Below are 20,026 nucleotides of genomic sequence, written 5' to 3' on the forward strand. Positions count from 1 at the left end.
GCCCACCAGTCCACCCTTTTTCTGCATCTTTTCGGGTCAGGATAGGCCTAATTTTCGCAATATTACGCAGATGAAAAAATTTGTTGGTTGTATGACTCCGCCCACCAGTCCACCCTGTGGTTGTATGACTCCGCCCACCAGTCCAGTGTCTCTGACAGTCTCCATCCATGTCAGTGAAAACATGGATGCTTCACACACAGAAGATCTATACAATCAGCATAGTTTCAAGATTAGAGTCACCAATTCAGTATCTGACCAAATGTCTCCCCTTCTGTTCCTGAGATATGATGTTAAAACATGATGATGTCACAGTCAAGCTGACCTTTGACCTTTGACCTTTTGACCTTCATTATTTTATCCTGTTAGAAATCTGGGTCAAGTTTTGTGAGGTCACACTGACCTTGACCTTCAACTACAAAATTCTCATCAGGTTAATCTTCAATTCAAGTGGACGTTTGTGCCAAATTTTGAGAAACTCCCTGAAGGTATTCTTGTGATATCATGTTTAGACGAATGAGACAGATGAGGTCACATAGACCTTGACCTTTGACCATCAGAAACTAATGAGTTTATTGATCCACACGGGAAGCATCATCAATGTGTGAAGGCTTTTCTTGCCACATTTGAGCTGCATGTGATCAACCTGTTAGGTCTATGTCAAAGAATCATTTCCTGTTGCCAGAAGGTGGCGCTGTAACTATAAATAATTACTGGCATGTGGATGTGTTCATGTGTTTGGGGCAGACTGGAACATGTAGTTTGGAGTAACAAACCACTTCCTGTTTCATGGCGAAACATGAAAATTTGATACCTCACCAGGGGCAGACTGTGCGATGAAAACTCAGGCTTTTAATAATTTTCTGTGTCGAAGGTCTTTAGATGCTTCAGACAAAATTCGAAGTCAATCAGATTAAATCTGTGGGTGGAGCTGTTTAAGTTCGACCCCTGTAAACGGCCAATGGTTGACTTTTTTTTTTGTACATCTTGGGATGTTACATGTGCCCAGCTCAGTCGGCCCTTTCAGTAGTAGTCTCAGTCAATAATTCAGGTCTCGCTTGTAAAAGAGATTTTCAATCTCAGTGGGACTTCCTGGTTGAATACAAGTTAAATAAATAAATAAAATAAAGAGTTAATCTCAGAAATGTTTTTTGTCCTTCTGCTGCAAAGACGTCCAAGAGTCTGAAGACGTGTCCTGAAACACTTCTGTAAATATAGGTAGATACATGCAAGAACAAATGATAGAAAACAAACATGTTGTGTGTGTGTGTGTGTGTGTGGGGTCGTCATTGATCTCTCCTCCTCCTCCCTCCCTCCTTCCTTGTGTCCTTGGCTCCTCCTCTTCTCTCACACTCCTCCCCCATCAGCTCACTTTATACCCCCCCTCTCCACACTTTCCCTCCTCCACACTTACCTCATGTCTTTGGCGCCTCCTCCTCTTATCATTTTCTCTCACTCCTCCCCCTCCATCTCTATTTTCTCTCCTCTCATCCCCCCTCCCTCCTCCCCTTCCTCCTCCCTCCCTCCCTCCCTCCTCTTCCTCCCTGTTATCAGATGAGTCAGTGTGTGTCCGTGTGTGTGTTCAGTCAGTAGCGTGATGGCGTCTCTCAGCCTCCTGCTGCTCAGCACCGCGCTGATCCACACCGCTCAGGTAAGAACAGACACCCACATCACATACATACAGGGGGGGGTGGGGGGGGGGGGGGGGCTTCACATGTGTGTCGCATGTTCTCGTTTAATGTCGTCACGGTAACCTGATAGTGATGCAGAATAATGTCGCTGCTGTTTACCTGCCTGCCAACGCTGTTACATCACAGTGTGGTCGTGTGTGTGTGTGTGTGTGTGTTGCCTTTACGTCTATTCTCATTTCTATCTGATGGTGTAATATTTGATTTATTGATCAGGTTAATCACTGCAGAGAGAAACAGACTGTGTGTGTGTGTGTGTGTGTGTGTGTGTGGGCAGCCACTGTGACCAGAGGAACATTTTTTTTTTCTGTCACCATAGCGACAGGAGACGGTAACCCATGGCAACAGGGCCGTATATTAAACAGGTTACAGCAGCTCTCCTGACATCTGACTGCTGCTCTGTGTGTGTGTGTGTGTGTGTGTGTGTGTGTGCAGCCTTGTTTATCTATCCTTAGGGGGACCCAGTTCAGTCTGGGACACAATGAGGACATTTGGGGACACAAAGGCCTGTTTATTTAACTGCAAAAGCGTAAAATTTGTATTTGTTCACATACGTCAGTGTGAAGGTTTATGCTCTAAGTGTTGATTTTAACAGCTACAAAAATTTTTCAGTGTGTATGTTTGCTGTCATAATTATGGATGCTCTTATTCTGGGTCATACTAACTTTGAATACTGATTTTATAACATCTTCATGCCTTCGAGTATCTGTTCTTTTGATGTGTGGATTGTAATTTTATGATGTATTGTTCCAGATTCTATTGTATGTTTGTTATCGACGTGTACTCAACCTTACTTTTCTGCCTTTCTTGGCGAGGTCATCACTGACAAAGTACAGAGCCACTCTGGGGTCATGTGATTTAAACTCTTCTTTATTTAATTTTGACAATATAACTTGTGACAACACATTTACTAAGTTCCTAATAGGTATGACCGATGGTAGCGTAATTGTTTGTTAAAAATGTCAAATTGTAATTTTATGGCTCATCACTGTTTTGATAGATTCAGCTAATGGCTAATGTGAGTTGGCAGTTGTTACCATAGTAACAGTAAATGTTAATGGGGTGGGCTGAAGGAACTAAACAGAGTGATCAAGCTGCATTGTTAGTATGAATAAGAAACACTGTATATGGTAAAAAATACAAAATATACACAATATGAACATCAATAAATGACAAGCTAGCACCTGTGATAATAAGAAGGTGGTAGATATGAATAGGATTCACTGTATTATAGATAGATGGATGGATGGATGGATGGATGGATGGATGGATGGATGGATGGATAGATAGATAGATAGATAGATAGATAGATAGTTAGTTATGGCAACAAGTGCCTGCTGATGTTAGCCATTAGCTTAATCTTCCAAAACAACAATAAGCCTTAAAATTACAATTTAGTAATTTTGAAAAATAACAATAATAATGATAATAATTACAACTACCATCAGTCAGACCCACTGGGACCTCAGTCAATATGTTGTCACAAGTGATATCGTCAAAATTAGATCAATACAAGCTTTAATCCTTGGGAGCTACATTAGCATAATGCTAAATGACAGCTGCTCAAACTCGTCTACAAATATATTCTGTAAAGCTACAGTTTATTTAGAAAGCCTCAGGATGCTCGCACTGATTCACCTGACACACTTCGTTTTCTCCACTTTTCCTGAACCTTGATGATAAAGGCGGCCAAGTTAGCGTGACAAGGAGTCAGAAAGACGCCACGACAGGAATAAAGCCCAGAATCTTATTTTAACTTTAGAGGAAGACGGAGGTTTTGGATTAATACTGATCCTGCCTTGAGCTCTGAGTCTGCGTTAACTTTTCAGTTTTTAACCTCCGTCTCTTCTGAAGCTGAACCAGGAGCTGAACACGACCAGGACACATGTGACATCATGCTTTAGTGTCCGGAGAGGAAACTGAAGGAGAGCAGCTTAAACAAACGTGTTTGTGAACATTTTCAGATACGTTTTATCAAAACACGTCAGCTGTTAAAAATGAGATGTATAAAAGTCTTTTTTGGGTTTCTGAGACAGGAACAGGACAGAACTGTTTCTGATTTGAATCATACGTCCCGGATTTTATTCAGACGACGTTCAGCTGCTTCGTTTTGCTTCATTGGTTCAACACGTTGATATTTCTCAGTATATGAACAGCTACCATCTCAACACCTCTGTTCGTATCAGGCTGTAATTTCTACAGAAAAACACTGAGTCAGCAGGAAGTCAGACTGAGTGATGTTCCTCAGAGAACTCATTACACCCTCCTCCTCCTCCTCCTCCTCCTCCTCCTCTTCATCATCAGTCTCAGATTAAACCTCCTCCTGTACTGAAGACTGAGCATCATGAAGTTGAGCTGATGCATTCTGGGAGATATTACAGTCATAAATCAGGTTGAATCTGAGCAGCTGCTTCTGTTTCTCTGACACACACAGAAACACTTCAGCAGGAAATTAAACCAGATTCATTTTCTACCGCAGCGAATCTGACGCTCCGACACTGATCATCAGAACTGCTGGTTCATCTTCTACTGTGGAGCTGAATCATCATCATCATCATCATCATCATCAGATACTTTATTATCCCCATGGGGATATTCAGACTCTGCAGAGACCCGTTATCAGTTTTCACCTAGTACTTCTGTTAACGGTCAAAATGCTTTATATTCTGGTCTTTTTGCTGCTGACTCACTGTTCAGACTGACTCACTGTTCAGACTGCTGAGTCACTGTTCAGACTGCTGACTCACTGTTCAGACTGACTCACTGTTCAGACTGCTGACTCACTGTTCAGACTGCTGAGTCACTGTTCAGACTGACTCACTGTTCAGACTGCTGAGTCACTGTTCAGACTGCTGAGTCACTGTTCAGACTGCTGACCCACTGTTCAGACTGCTGACCCACTGTTCAGACTGCTGAGTAACTGTTCAGACTGCTGAGTCACTGTTCAGACTGTTGAGTAACTGTTCAGACTGCTGAGTCACTGTTCAGACTGCTGAGTCACTGTTCAGACTGCTGAGTAACTGTTCAGACTGCTGAGTCACTGTTCAGACTGTTGAGTCACTGTTCAGACTGTTGAGTAACTGTTCAGACTGCTGAGTCACTGTTCAGACTGCTGAGTAACTGTTCAGACTGTTGAGTCACTGTTCAGACTGCTGACTCACTATTCAGACTGCTGACTCATTATTGCCGTAAGTCAATTAAACTTATTAACATCAGTGTTCTGATAGAAGTGTGTTTTATAGAAATCTGATCAGCCTGAAGCTTCAGAATCACTTCGGTCATTAAGTCTCCCTCCTCCACACCAACCGCACACACACACACACACACACACACACAGGACCAATCTCATTAGGGGAGGCAGGAACATTACAGCTCGTTATGCTACCATGGCAACAGCCTCCCTTGACGACACTGACAGCATCCTCATCTCACACACATACACACACACACACACACACACACAAACACACACACACACACACTGTGATCCGTGTTTCTCACACAGGTCAGCCAGTGATGAACGACCTCACTGATTTGAGGTGTGGCAATAATTAGTTATTGATCACAGATCAGAGAGGGATCGTATTACACAGCGCTGCCACAACTGTCAAACAGTTTGAAGTTTTTGCGCGATGAAGAGAGCAAACATTTAAACAATACGAATCATTCTTCGTCTGAAAAAGTTCACACATGAACTTGAGGTCATGAGGTCATGAGGTCATGGGTCATCTGGTGGGGAATCTTCATCTCAATCTGCTGCTGTAACCATAGTAACACAGCATCACCAAATACAACTGCCTGCTGATGACCTCTCCTCTCTACCTGTCTCTACCAATCAGCTGCCCAATCTGAGTATCTGGTATCTGGTATGGCAACACCACTTGGACAAACAAAGATCACGCAGAACTGCATGAACATAGTTTATGGACTTTTATATTTTAGAATAGAACAAAAAAATCATCTGCTGACGTTGAAGCAAATGTAACGAGTAACGAAAAGCCTTTCAGCTTTGTGACGATTCATTTTCCAGCTGAGTTTATTCCACAGCACGTAAAGGAACACATCGTCATCGTTCAGTTTATAAACATCAGCACATCTGGAGATACATGGTTATCACTGGACAGGAAGTAACTAAAGCTGTCAGACAGATGTGGAGCAGGAAAAGTAAAATATTACCTCTGAGGTGAAGAACAAGGAGAAATGGACCTGAAAATACTACCACTGACCGTCACATGAGCAGCTCTGTAGAGTCTGTTTAAAATAAAATCCTAAATATCTATAAAACACAGTAAAAGGTCAAAGGTCATGAAGCACTGTCAGGAGACTGCAGTGTGACCTGATGTTTACACACTGCAGACAACAGACGGGACTCTTTACAACAGCTGTGTGCTGACGGTGAAAAGAAAAACAATGTGACAGTTTTCAACAGCAAAACCCAATAAAATCACACAAACTGTGTTTTATTGTAGATTATTTTTATTTTAAGGGAAAAGCGTAAAGTTATTTAAATGTGACTTTTAAAAACATTATGGGCATAAAATAAATATTATTCATTAATAAGAGATGTTTTTAATTTTTTTCATTTATTTACATGGAGGGATGAATTCACACATCTCATTAAAGATCAGAAACAAACAAGCAGCAGGTAGAGACTCACTTTAGGCCGACCTCTGACGTCACTCTGTCCGGAGGATGGACGATGGTTCGCGTGAACGTTCTCAGATCCAGCAGCTGACTGAGCTCACCTGGCTGAGAGACGTCAGTCAGGTGAAGAGCACAGTCCTTATGTCTCCGTGTCTCATTGTATCCTTGTCCTCTCTGAATCAAACCTCTCGATCATCACGTGCTCACCTGAGCGGCTGCAGCAGCTCGCGGCTCTCTGATCACCTGTCCGTCATCTTCCTATTTTAACTACTTCCGTCCGCGTGAAATGTCACCACTGAATCAACCAATGAAAACAACTCATACCTCAACTCTTATTAGATACAGGCCGACAGAAAAATAAAACAAAATAAAATAAACCCAGATTTTAAAGAGAAGTTAAAATATTTCAGCAAATGAATCCTGCGTTTGTGTCAAAATATGAACTCTGATTTTATTCTATTCTAACATCACAGATTTGTAAACTCTAAAACTACCTTGCAAATATAAAATGGATCTGCAGATACACAAATTATAAAAGAAATGACAGCATAAAATGCAAATATGCAAGTCTGTGCTTGTGTTAATGCTTTTCATTTATTTGTGAATTAAATACATGTATTCACAGATTTTAATTTGAAGAACTTATTTGTGTATGTAAACTTTTTTTGGGGGGTGCAAATCTTTTCTGATAGTGTAGAAGTTGTTTTAAATGTACAGATTACACTTTAACACAGAGGCTGTCGATCAATCAGTTCACACAAATGATATCGAGAGTAATCGACCTCTATACATTATTAATATATCTGATATTCATGTGTAATCTAATCCTTATTAAAAGATGTCAGTCGCACACACACACACACACACACACAGTATGATCAATCTGTTTTATATAATCAATAAAGAACAATAATTAAAACTATACAACAGTTAGTTCCGGCCCTGCAATCTGATTGGTCGAGAGACAGTAAAACCGTGACGATATTGGAGTACAATATCACGGTTATTTCACTGTGTATGTATCACTCCGCCTCACAGCTGATTGCAATCAACAATCAAATCAAAACTGACGGTTAGTGTCAGTTAGGTCAGCAGTTGCGTTGTAGGCTAATTAATTCATCCACTGTCAAACAGCCAAAAATATGGATTTATTTCCTAAAATAAGTTTTGAATTGAACTATGAATGGTCATCAGAGGAAGATGAGGGAGAGGAGAAGCTGAATCCATCTGAGCACACATCCAGGTTTGTCAGTGTTTCATCAGCGGAGCTCAATGACTTGGAGAAAAGCAACATACTGTCAGATCAGAAGGCAGAGTCGGCTGTGCCTGTGAAGCCACAGTCCACCATGCAGTCACCAGAGACTTATTTCACCGGCTGCACAATTAATGGAAACGTGCAGATAAATGTGTATAAAGAGTAAGTGCCTGGCGCGCCATGTCTGTGTTACATAGCAACGGTGACAGCGGAGTCCTGCATGAGGGAACTATTTTTGTTGGCGGAAGACAAGTAAAAAGCTTAAATTATCTAGCCTGCGGCCTCGTGCCTACGACCGAATCACAGCCGTGACGATATCACAGTACAACATTACTCCCTCTCGTGTGATATTGCTTAAGTATAACATAAATTAATTTTACATCCTACCAACAGAGGAGGGTGAGGGTCATTAAAAAAATAATGTAGAAATGAATGTAAGAAAGCTCACTCGTGTGTGTGCGTGTGTGTGTGTGTATGTGCGTGTGCGTGCGTGCGTGTGCGTGTGCGTGCGTGCGTGTGCGTGCGTGCGTGCGTGCGTGCGTGCGTGTGCGTGCGTGTGCGTGCGTGCGTGTGTGTGTTAAAATCCGCCTCTCCTTCTTCTTCGTGGTCTTCTACTTGGTCCTGAGGAGTTTTTACCTGCAGAGGATGAAAACTGATTTTAGGAAATATAATTATTGTGTTTCTCTCAGAGAATAAAATGGATTAAGATGGATGTCAGTTTCGTGTTCAGTGCGGAGCTGCAGTCTGGACGTGGTGTTAGCCTAGCTTAGCATAAAGACAAGTTCGAAAATAAACCTGCCAACATCTCAAAGACTGATTAACATGTTATATCTCTGTTGTTTCCTGAGTGTTGAGCAATTTGTTACCTGCACTGCACAGGAGTGTTACGCCCATGGAAAGGTCGAGTAATCCAGAGGGTTTAAGCCCCACCCTCACACCCAACAAAAGCTCCACCCTCCTCTTTGTGAGGAGACAAAATATTTATAGTGTTCAACAACTAATTTCCCATGAGGCTTCGACAGTGTGCCAAAAGTTAAGACTCCATTTTTAGCATCTTGTAAACATGTGAATCTGTGAACACAGACGCAGTAAATATTTTAAATATTTATTAAAACGCTGAGGTGTTCAGAAAACTTCAGAACAGTTTCAGTTTTTGCACTCAGCTTAGGAAACGTTCTTAATCAGTGCTAGTTTCTGACCTGCAGAGATTTCTGACAGACCTCAGACTGTCACCTGTGTAATCATGGAAACAGACACCATGTTTGTGAATGATAGAAGCTGAAGCTGAACAGAAAATAGAGGGGCCCAGGATTGAACCCTGGGGAACACCCCAACACATAACTTATTTACTGTGTCTGAAAAGGGGTATTTACCTCTTAACTACAAGAGCCTCATGTGAAATGTAGTTGTTAAATACTAACGCAATAATTTTTTTTATCTCTTTACAAAGAGAAGGGGAGGGGGTGGGGTTTTGGAGAAGCAAGAGGGTGGGGCTTCAGTCCTCCATATTACTCTACATTTCCCTGGGTAAGTAAGTAAGTAAATTTTATTTATATAGCACTTCTCACAGAGAGGACTCACAAAGTGCTTCACAAGATAAAATACAAAAAATACAACAACAGAAACAATGCAAAATACACAAAAACAAATAAAAAGTAAAGTAAAGTGCAGCGAAATACAGAGATGATACAATGGACAATTAATGGAACGCATGCCTAAACAGATGTGTTTTTAACTGCTTTTTAAAAATGTCCACGGAAGAGGCCGCTCTCAGCTCATGAGGTAGTGCATTCCACCATTTCGGTGCAACAGCCTTAAAGGCTCTATCACCTTTCATCTTTAATCTTGTGTGAGGGACAGTAAGTAGGTGGCCTTCAGCGGACCGCAGTGACCTGACAGGACAGTGAAAGGACACCAGATCCGTCAAGTATGCAGGTGCTTGACCATGGAGGGCTCTGTAAGTGATGGTTAGAATCTTGTGCTGGATCCTGAAATTAACAGGGAGCCAGTGCAGGGATGCCAGGACTGGAGTGATGTGAGTGAACTTATGAGATCTGGACAGAAGCCTGGCGGCAGCGTTCTGGACTAGTTGGAGGCGGTCTAATGAAGTTTTATTGAGACAGGTGAAAAGAGAATTACAGTAATCCAGACGTGAGGAAATAAAAGCATGGATGATCATTTCTAGCTCGGAATAAGTTAACATGGATCTGAGTTTGGAAATGTTTTTGAGGTGGAAAAAGCAGGAGCGAGTGACAGTTTTGATGTGGTCATCGAAGAGCATGGCCTGATCAAATGTGACCCCAAGGTTTCTCAACTTGGGGCGCACATTTGCACTGAGGGACCCTAAGCAGCTGGCCACTTTAGATGCTGAGGCATCAGGTGCAATAATTAAAATCTCAGTTTTAGCTGCGTTCAACTGAAGGGAGTTAGAAGACATCCAGTCCTTAATTACATTCATACAATCGTACAGTGAGTCAATTCCATCGGTCCTATCAGGGTTAAAAGCAAAATATAACTGAAGGTCATCTGCATACATATGGTATGAGATACCTTCAAAATTGCTGATGACATCTCTGAGAGGGAGCATGTATAGCGTAAAGAGGATAGGCCCAAGCACTGAACCTTGGGGCACCCCGCAAGAAAGGGAGGCAAACTCTGATTTATGAGGGCCAACAGCCACAGAAAAGGATCGATCAGACAGATAGGATTTAAACCAATGAAGGGCGGTCCCTGAGATTCCTACCCTGTCCCTCAGCCTGTCTAAAAGGATGTGGTGATCAACAGTGTCAAAGGCTGCACTGAGATCAAGCAGAGGGTATAAACCTCTTGTGCAGTACAGGAAACAAGTTGTTAACGCTCAGGTCTCGACCTTCCTTCTGTTACTGACCCCTGACCCCCGACCTGTCTCCCAGCCTCTACCTGCAGCTCGTGGCGGAGGGCGTGGCCTGGATGTGTCAGTGGGCGGGATCAGACGCCAGCGCAGAGACCTCCGTAACCTGCTGCCTTATGAGGACCAGGTGTTGTCATATCCTGCTTCCCAGGGGGGAGGCGGGGCCAACAACCTGTACTACCAATCAGATGACTGGAGGGGGCGGGGCCTGGACCAGGCTCTCCAGCGATTGGTGGAAAGGGACCAGAGGCGGGAGCAGGAAGAGGAGCAGCGAGCAGGTTGGAGCGAGTTTTTTCTCAACATATAAAAATCTTTTTCTCAACAGATTTCAACTTTTTTTTCTCTATGTATTACGACTTTTTCTCAATATTTTGCGACTTTTTCTTAATACATTAAAATTTGTTTCTCAACATATTCTGACTTTCTCTCAAAAAATTAAAACATTTCTCTACAGATTACGACATTTTTTCTCAATATTTTACGAACACATAGGGACTTTTTTGTCAATATATTACAAATTCTTACTAACATATTACAACTTTTTCTCAACAAATTACAACTTTCTTTCTCAACAGATTAGGACTTATTTTTGAAATATTACAATTTTGTATCACACTTGACAAATTATTAGTCGACTGTTAAACAAATCATGACTTTGTTCTAGAAATATAAATACTTTTAAAAATACTTTGACTTTTTAGATATTTTGTCCTGTCTTGAAACAGTGGCTGTTTCAGTTTGATTCTAAAATCCGTTCTGTGAATAAATCTTTATCACATTTGTTTCAAGAAATAAAAACTTGACAAATAAATCGACCAATCAAATGTGTCCACAGCGTACTTGGCAGCTTTGCTCCGCCTACTGAGCGAGGCAGAGAGCGCAGGATTGGTCGGCCCAGGCGACGTTGAGGTGGTAGAGGAGGAGGAGGATGAGGAGGAGGATCAGGGGCCACCAGGAGACTTCGAGGGCCCGGCCCCCGCGGACTACGATGAGACAGGACGGGGACTGAACATGGGGAGGCCCCCCGCTGCCTGGTGGGGCCTCCTGGAGCCCCAGCTGGCTCAGGCGCTGCTGGACAGGTGAGCACCAGGTGACTGAGTTAGGGTTTAAGCTCTCGCATTTGTCATTAATCAAAAGTTATTGACAACTTGTGATCGACAGGATGGAGCCTCAGCTGGCTCAGACTCTGCTGGAGAGGGCCCGACAGGAGCGCCTTCAACAGGCCGGACGAGTTCCATCAGGACTGAACCGAGGAGGCGACCAGGACGCTCTGAGGTCTCAGCAACATCACACTCATCAATAATCCTGTTTCAAGATTAGTACAAATCACAAAGTTTGTTGACAATAACTTCCCCGTATAACCCTGTGTTTTATTGACAGATGACGACTTTATTGACAGAATATAACATTACTTTGACACATGACGACTTTATCATCGACACGAGGATTCCATTTTGGACATTTGACGACTTTTGTCCACGTACAGAAACACGAGCACTAACGATACCGTTATATGTCCTCTTCCTCCTCAGACGTCTGGTTGCTAGGTTACTGTCTAGCATTGGCCCTAACGACACCCCGGTGATCTCCTCTGGTCGCCGTACGAGGAGGGACGTGTCCATCGCAGCACCTGAACCTGCTAGCTCCGCCCACAGGAGAACCCGCCGCTCCCTTGATGATGTGGCTCCTCCCTCACCTAGCAACGACCCACCTCTGCTCAGAGTGAAAAGGCTGGAGGACGAAGAGGAGGAGGAAGAGGAGAAGCTCAGCCCCCCCGCTGTCGGGCTGCAGAGGATGAAACGCATCAATACCATGGCAACACCTGATGTGGAAGAACTGAATCATGGGAGTCGTAGGCGCCGGAGGAGAGCTGTGGTGAACTACGACCCCCAAATACTGATCGATCAGATCCTGGAGTACATGAGGGAGTAAGAGGAGGAGAGGAGAGGAGAGGAGAGGAGAGGAGAGGAGGAAGAGCAGGAGGGGAAAGAGGACAGGATAGGGGTTGAGGAGAGGAGAGGAGAGGAGAGGAGAGGAGAGGAGAGGAGAGGAGAGGAGAGGAGAGGAGAGGAGGAAGTGTATTTCATCGTTGTCTTTCAGGATTTTTTATTTCCTGTATTTTTTAAATGTTTTGCTGCTTTTGGTGAAAAATCGTCTCTGATCAGTCGTTTGTTGTTAAAATGAGAAGAAATGAAAAAGTGATGGAGGAAATTTAATTTATAAAATCTGTCATGTCTTAAAAAAGTCCTTTAAATGTCCTGCAGAGGGCGACGTCATTCTGCTTTTTATTTAACCCCTTCATCTCCAGCAGCATCAACAGCTCAGTTATTATTAATTAATATAAAAGTAAACAATCAACTTGATTTCATGTGAAAAAGACGAGCGGCTCTGAATCATCCAAAGATTTTATCGACTGAACGTGTGACAGAATAATCAGAGAGAAGTTTAACTGCTTTAAACTCAACGGGTCATTAAAATAAAGCTTTAACAAATGACGTTTGTTCACACTGATGATGAGATGAAACCGGCTCTGTCTGCAACACGCAGCTCAACATAATGTCAGTTCATATTTACCGTAAAACTTCTATTAAAAGCCCAGGCTATTATTTGCTTAAATCACTGAAATCAACAGGCCTATATTTGAGACAGGCCTTTAATTCCTTTCACACAAAACTTTTGCTACGATCAAACTGTTTATTTGAACTAAAATGAATATTACTTGTTTATAAATAAGGCTTTGAATAACATTTTAATTATTATATTATATAAATCATTACATATTTTTACAGCACCCAGCATAACAACACAACACCACTTTATCCTGTTAAAACAATGCTCCTAACTTGGATTAATGTTTATGAAAAATCTTGATTCTTTTGATCAGTGGACCCTTACCGACTACAGAAATATAAATAACTTAGCGGATAATAAAGGAATGGACACATATTCTGACTTTATGACCCCTACAGAGGAAGGCAGTCACCACTTCTTTTTCCATCCCCGTTGTTTAACATGCCTCTAAATCTGAATTAATTATTCTTGAGCGCTCGTGGTTTCAGTAAAGTAAACTGAATGATTGAATTGTAAAGAATCTGACCAAGCTAACGATGTGTAGCATCTCTGTACTGACAACAGTTTAAACATTCATATTTGTATGTGCGATCAAAGCAGCTCAGTAACATTAGCTCAGGTGGCCAACAGCCTGTTTTATACATCCAAAGAACTTCTATAAAAATGAGCAGGCCTTTATTTGTCGACACGTGTAGCAGCACCGGGCTCGTTACAGTGACTGGGCCTTCAATTGAAGTTTTACAGTATTTGGGTTTAAGTGGAGATTTTCTTCCAGAGAAACTCTTTAACGAACAGTCTGAACTCTGTTTAACATATTAGAACCTAATTATGTTTTTGTTGTTGTTTGTTTGTTTGTTTGTTTTGTGGGAAACTTTTTCAGAAATGACATATTTGCCTTAATCTGGTCTGTGGAGAGGCTTTTAACACTACACTACCCACAATCCTCAGCAGCTGTTCCAAATCCCAAAAACAATCACTTTAACTTTTTAGCATTTTTTTCCATCAGTTTTACAAAGATCCAACTGTAACATCAAAACCCAGCAGCTGACCCGCAGCACAGTCTGAAGCTCTCTGACTGGTTGTTTCTGACAGCAGTGCTCTCTGGGACTTGTAGCTGACCCCGCCCACTTTAATTCTTTATTTAAAAAAGGTCAATTTTCAAAAATATCTAGCGGTAAATTCAGCTCTGTACTGACCCAATCTTCCCTCCATCAGTGTGAAAATGCAGACAGATGACGGTAACCGTGGCAACAGCTCATCAGCTCTGTGATTGGCTCGTTCCTGTTGTGTTCATGTACTTCAGCTTGTGTGCAGCAGCTCTGTCGTGTGATCACTCGTCTGTCCGTGGTGAAACGAACAACTTTTATTTATCTCACAATCTGAATTAAAGTCAGTATCCACCACAAACTGCTGTCTGTCTATCTGTCTGTCTGTGTGTCTATCTGTCTGTCTGTGTGTCTATCTGTCTGTCTGTGGATTTCTGTCTGACGCACAAACACGATTTACTATCAGCTTTTACACATTTTAGAGTTTCTTATACTTTCTGTGAGGGAGGATGTTCAGCCTCCACAAACAACAGACCAATCAAATGTTCAGCAAAGTGTTAATAAAGTTTCTGACCAGATGTTTGAAATTAAAAGGTTAAATATGAACAACCTAATCTCACCTCACAGTCGTCATAGTGATGCTCTGCAGAGCTTCATCATAATGACGTTAACGCACACAAACACAAAGATAAACATCAGCTGATGAAGATCATGTGATGCGATCAAAAGCTCAGCCATTCGTGGACCTGGAGGAGAGATGATTGAAGTCATGACTGTTTGAATTTCAAGACTGATGATACATGATGTGACACAGGACTCACCTGTTCAGATAACATCATCAGGTAACTACATCAACAGGTATCTTCAGCTAGATTGTGAACGTCAGTTAAACAGGTCATTTTACCAGGTGAGATACCTTGACCTTTATTCAGGATACATCAGCACTTAAAACAGGTAACCTCACCTGAGCAGGTGAGATTAATCTTCCTGTGATTCAAAACTGACTCACATTTCTGTGGAAAAGCTGCTCAGTGAACCAGGACTCACCTGCTCAGGTAACATCATCAGGTAACATCACCAAGTAACCTCAGTTAAGGTGGTTACATCACCTATGCAGGTAACTTTTCCTAATAAGGTCATGCCACCTGGTCAGGTAACTTTATCAGGTAACACTGATCTGGTGACATAAAGATAATTTTACCTGGTCAGGTAACATCATTAAGTGACTTCAGTTAAGCAGGTGACTTCACTTAACTTCACTGAGGTCCTCTCACCTGGTCAGGTAACATCTTCAGGAAACTTCAGTTCAAGTTACTCTACAGGAACAGGTAACTTTACAGTAACATCAACAGGTAGCTTCAACTAGACCGTTAATATCAGTTAAACAGGTCATTTTACCAGGTGAGATAACTTGACCTTTACTCAGGTGACATCAGCACCAAAACAGGTAACCTCACCTGAACAGGTGAGATTAATCTTCCTGTGATTCAAAACTGACTCACATTTCTGTGGAAAAGCTGCTCAGTGAACCAGGACTCACCTGCTCAGGTAACATCATCAGGTCACACTGGGTAATCTGGTGACTTACTTACAGGTACCTTTACCTGCTCAGGTAACATCATCAGGTGACATCAGTTAAACAGGAAACAGTAACAAAGCCAGCAGGTAGATAGCCTAACTAATGATGTCATCAGTTTCACTACAGAGAACAGCTGATGTCACCTGCTCAGGTAACATCATCACGTGCGCTGTGCTTCAGCGTCTACATTTTCTCTGCAGCAGCAACAGGAAAAGCAGCTGTCACATGACCTGAACAACAGTCTGTGATTGGTTGATGACAGATGATGTCATCCTTCAGTGATTCAGAAACAAACTCAGTCTGATCAAATCTATATTTTATTGATGAGAATAAAAACATGAACAAACAAACTGTTTATTAAGTTCAGTCTGAAGGCAGCACGATAAACAACAACAAACATTCTACAAACATCCGACGTTATAAAATGACTTTTTACTTTGAGGCTAAACTGTACGGAGGCCCATTAGGGACAATTTGTATTGATCAAATTATGTCTGGTTACAAAATAAAATCTCAATATTAAATATTATATCTCATATTTAGCCACAGTGACATCACATTATTGATTCATTACTTGTTTCAAACATCAGTTTAATTAAATAAAGTTATTGTTGCTGTCCCGTAAAAAACATGTATCTCAAAAACCCAGGTGGGGGGATGGGGGGGGGGTTACACATGCTCCATTATAACAGTTATAACAGACTCACTTTAGCTCATCAACAGCTGCTTTTTGTTTGTGCTTCAAAGGTCGACACGAAACTTAAACTGAGAGTTTAGATCGATCACTTTCATCTCGTTGGATAGCCGAGCTTAGCACAAAAATTTGAGGTTTGTTAGCTGTCTAGTTTTTAATCCTGTAGTCAGCCAAGCCAAGGGTCAAGAACTAAAAGCTAACTGGACCTGAAGCTAACTCTCAATGTCAGTTCCTCTTCCCTCCATAACTCAAACAACTCCAACACGAATGACATTAGAAAAACATGAATATATAAACCATGACAGTAGCGACCGTACTGAAGTAAAAACATGAAGGCTAATTATTATCAAAATGTAATCGGCTACTTAAAGTAGTTAAAGTCATAAAAGTATCATCAGCAGATTCAACTCAAGGTCAGTATGTTGCAGTGAAAGTGTTTTCCTCTGATTAATAACCCTGCTGTAGATGTTTCAGGTTGAGCTCATTTGAACTCCTTTATATCCTTTTGGGTATTTTAATCTAGGCCTACAGCAATGCATCATGGTCTATAAAATTGTTATATGTTTGTAGCATGGCTGTCCTGTGAGAAACACGCATCTCTTGAAAAGTCAGGAAAACTGCCTGTTTTCAGCTTTGTGACGACGACTTTTACAGCTGAGTTTATTTATCAACACATAAAGGAACAACAGTCAACACGTCTGGAGATACATGGTTTTCACTGGACAGGAAGTAACTATTAACTAACGTCGAGCAGTAAAGAGTAAAATATTACCTCTGAAAAATGGAAATACTCAGGTAAAGTACCTTGAATTTGTACTTGAGTTAAATACTTGAGTAAATGTACTTAGTTACATTCCACCACTGAGAGACGGACCACAGGTAACTGAACGTGATGTTATTGCTGCTGGAGATGCATAGAGGCTGTAACACATCAACACAGAGGGTTGTTAAATCTAAAACCTGATGAAGATGTGACACACGTTCTGTCCTCCTGACGCACGGCTTCAAACTAAAGATACTCATGTTACTGTGAAATACATCCTGTTCCCTGTCTCTCCTTTTCTTCATCCTTTTCTCCTCACCGTCACAACATGAAGGTCGATACGGTTGCCAGGTGATGATGACAGGAGATTCTATTCGTCGCCTCCTCCTCCTCCTCCTCCTCTGATGATGATGATGATGAAGGATGGAGAGATCAGGAGGAGAAGTGAAGTCAAACTGCCCCTGAAGAAGAAGAAGAGGAGGAGGAGGAAGATGAAACAGTTTGTGTGAAGTGTTAAAGAGACAAAAGAAGAAGAAGAGACTCACCTGCCGACTCTACGCTGACATCAGCAGACCTGTGGTCACTGCAGGAACAAACACACACACACACACACCTTTTTATTTACCTGTTTAATTGAAGCGTTGCTAATGCTAAGCTAACTGAAAATGAAGCTAAGATACCCCACCCTCACCATCCTTGGCGTCTGGCGGCAGCAGGGCGTCTTGTCTGTTGGCGAGGACGAAGGCCAGCGTGGCCAAGATAGCGGCATCCAGGATGCCCAGGATGGCCAGGATGTAGGCCCAGTGCACCGAACAGTTACCTGGAGAGAAGCTGCCCACCTGGAGACACAGGTTCAGAGTCAGAATTCAGATTCACAAAACTTTATTGATCCTCCTGGAGAGACTGGGAGACGTTACACCTGCTCGTACATACAGACTTACACTGTAAATTATTTCAATATGTAACTGTAATATTTCACAATAAATTACAGTATTATCACCTCATGCAAATAAATATATTAATTACAGAACAAATACAGTAAAGTTCATCCATGAACCATTTTCCCTGGATAAGATCTTATAAAAGTCCATGGTCGTATTCACACAGAGCTGAAGCTGCCCGTTACATTTACAATATATCCATAAAGTCTATTTGATTTGTGTGATTTCCAATTCATCATAATGAGACGTTTCACTGACATAAAAACTGGAGCCATAATGCGGTGTGTGAGCTTCAACTGTATATTTCTGTCCCTATGCCTCGGAGGCAGACTGACGGACATCCAGGATAGAAGACAAACTTCATATTACCTTGTCCCAAAAACATCTGACTGTGGGCAAATGCCATGACAGATGCATGAGTGATCCTGCCTCACCTCAGCCATGCCAACATAGATGTGAAAGGACCGCCCTGTGCACCACCTTTATTTGCAAAATTTTGTATCGAACACATTTGGATACGATTGATAAGTTTCTCAGGACAGACTCCCGCCGGGCTGAGGTCAGGGACACACCCAGGTCTCTCTCCCACTGATGTTCGATGGAAGCTTGGCTGTCTGAGGAGGCGAGGTACATTAACCCGTACACTGCCGAAACTACTCTCCCTCCTAAAGCGATCCGACTCAATTTATTATCAAGTTCTCTATTAAGCCCTGTGGACATTTTCTTTGTGATGAGGGAGCTTAAGATTGATCCTAACTGGAGGTAAAATTCAGCATCTGTTAAATTATACAACGTCTTCAACTCGTTAAAGCTGAAATCAGAAATGATCATCTCAGTAAAATATTAATTTACCCCAGAATGAAATGGGAAGAACTGTCCAACTCTTTATTTCTTCTCTAACTGACTTTAGGAGATAGTTTATTCCAAGATATTTCATGTCCTGTGTTCTCCACTGAAAAGGGGCGGTACTGAGATGTGAAGGACAGGTTAGGTGGTTCGGGGGAGCGGCCTCACTCTTATTAAAATTCACCTTATAACCAGAAAAACTCTCAAATGCATCGATCAACTTCGTCACCTGTTGGATCGACTGAGATGGTTTTGATAACATTGATTAAACATCACCTGCATACAGATTAGCTTCAAAATCACATTGCCCAATGTCAACACCGGCAATTTTCCTCTGTGCTCGTTGATGTCATTTTAAATGTCTAACAGCATTAGAATTTCATGTTGTGTGAATGTTAACATTTTGACATTTTGCACAACATTGGCTTTGTTCTCTATATATATGAAGAAGTGTAGTTATTATATGTCAAGGTGACGTTGGCACCAGACGTTGGGAAACCAACAAAATATCAACGTCATCTGTCGTCAGATTTTATGTGAAATTGATGTTGGCATCAATGAATGTTGGCAACCTGAATTCAATCAAATATCAACAGTGAAAGATGTTTATGGCCGCTAGGTGTTTTATAAGAAATGGAAATATAGGAAATATGTTGAAAGATGTACAACAGACACAGAATCATCAAGTCACTGATCACCTGATCATCATACACCTGCTGCTGACTCTGTGTCTCAGTACTGATTAAGAATAAGAAAAGATTTATTTTCTGTCGATCAGTGTCAAAGAGTTTCAATAGAGTGAACATGTTTAATATAAAACACCTTTATATGCATCTAATATTTTAGATAAATAATTATATATAAAACTCACAGAGTCTCCACACAGAGCTCTCATCTCTGGACTCTCCCACGAGTCTGGAAACAGAAGACAGGCCAACGCCAGACAGAAACCTGACAGACAGACGGACAGACAGAATCTCTAACTATTAGAGGCAAAATTCATGACCTCCTGTCCTCAGATAGTACCTATCGAACCTCAAACACAGCTGTAAGACCTAATATATATTTAGATTGCTTCTCCCCAATTTCTCTTCAAGAATTGACCGCAGTGA

General features: G+C 41.7%; 2 protein-coding genes across 3 annotated transcripts in view; one reads left to right on the forward strand and one right to left on the reverse strand.

Annotated features, from left to right (window-relative positions):
• The first annotated feature begins 1,555 nt into the window (after positions 1-1,555).
• Positions 1,556-14,477, forward strand: pcsk1nl (proprotein convertase subtilisin/kexin type 1 inhibitor, like). The gene is made up of 5 exons (XM_050064794.1): positions 1,556-1,648; positions 10,497-10,752; positions 11,310-11,553; positions 11,636-11,749; positions 12,007-14,477. The coding sequence occupies exons 1-5, from the start codon at positions 1,595-1,597 to the stop codon at positions 12,404-12,406; spliced, it is 1,068 nt and encodes a 355-aa protein (XP_049920751.1). The 5' UTR covers positions 1,556-1,594; the 3' UTR covers positions 12,407-14,477.
• A 1,516-nt stretch (positions 14,478-15,993) lies between these two features.
• The window catches only part of lhfpl4b (LHFPL tetraspan subfamily member 4b), a 10,454-nt gene continuing 6,421 nt past the window's right edge, over positions 15,994-20,026 (reverse strand). Inside the window, exons 4-7 of one of the 2 annotated variants that reach the window (XM_050064798.1) lie at positions 19,786-19,865; positions 17,819-17,966; positions 17,673-17,710; positions 15,994-17,588 (exon numbers count right to left, since the gene is read on the reverse strand). In XM_050064798.1, the coding sequence (XP_049920755.1) occupies positions 17,682-17,710; positions 17,819-17,966; positions 19,786-19,865 (257 nt within the window). In that variant the 3' untranslated portion in view covers positions 15,994-17,588; positions 17,673-17,681. Of the gene's footprint in view, positions 17,589-17,672; positions 17,711-17,812; positions 17,967-19,785; positions 19,866-20,026 lie in introns of both variants that reach the window. The other variant, XM_050064797.1, reaches the window with a different exon arrangement.

This window comes from Epinephelus moara, chromosome 16 (genome assembly GCF_006386435.1).
Source record: "Epinephelus moara isolate mb chromosome 16, YSFRI_EMoa_1.0, whole genome shotgun sequence".
NCBI classification, from domain to species: Eukaryota; Metazoa; Chordata; class Actinopteri; order Perciformes; family Serranidae; genus Epinephelus; species Epinephelus moara.

What these genes read in the sequence shown, in the direction of transcription:
- pcsk1nl (XM_050064794.1), top strand. Translation starts at nt 1,595, where the DNA reads ATGGCGTCTCTCAGCCTCCTGCTGCTCAGCACCGCGCTGATCCACACC. An exon ending in GGAAGAGGAGCAGCGAGCAG is followed by an intron (nt 10,753 to 11,309) that starts GTTGGAGCGAGT and finishes ATGTGTCCACAG; the next exon opens with CGTACTTGGCAGCTTTGCTC. An exon ending in GGCGACCAGGACGCTCTGAG is followed by an intron (nt 11,750 to 12,006) that starts GTCTCAGCAACA and finishes CTTCCTCCTCAG; the next exon opens with ACGTCTGGTTGCTAGGTTAC.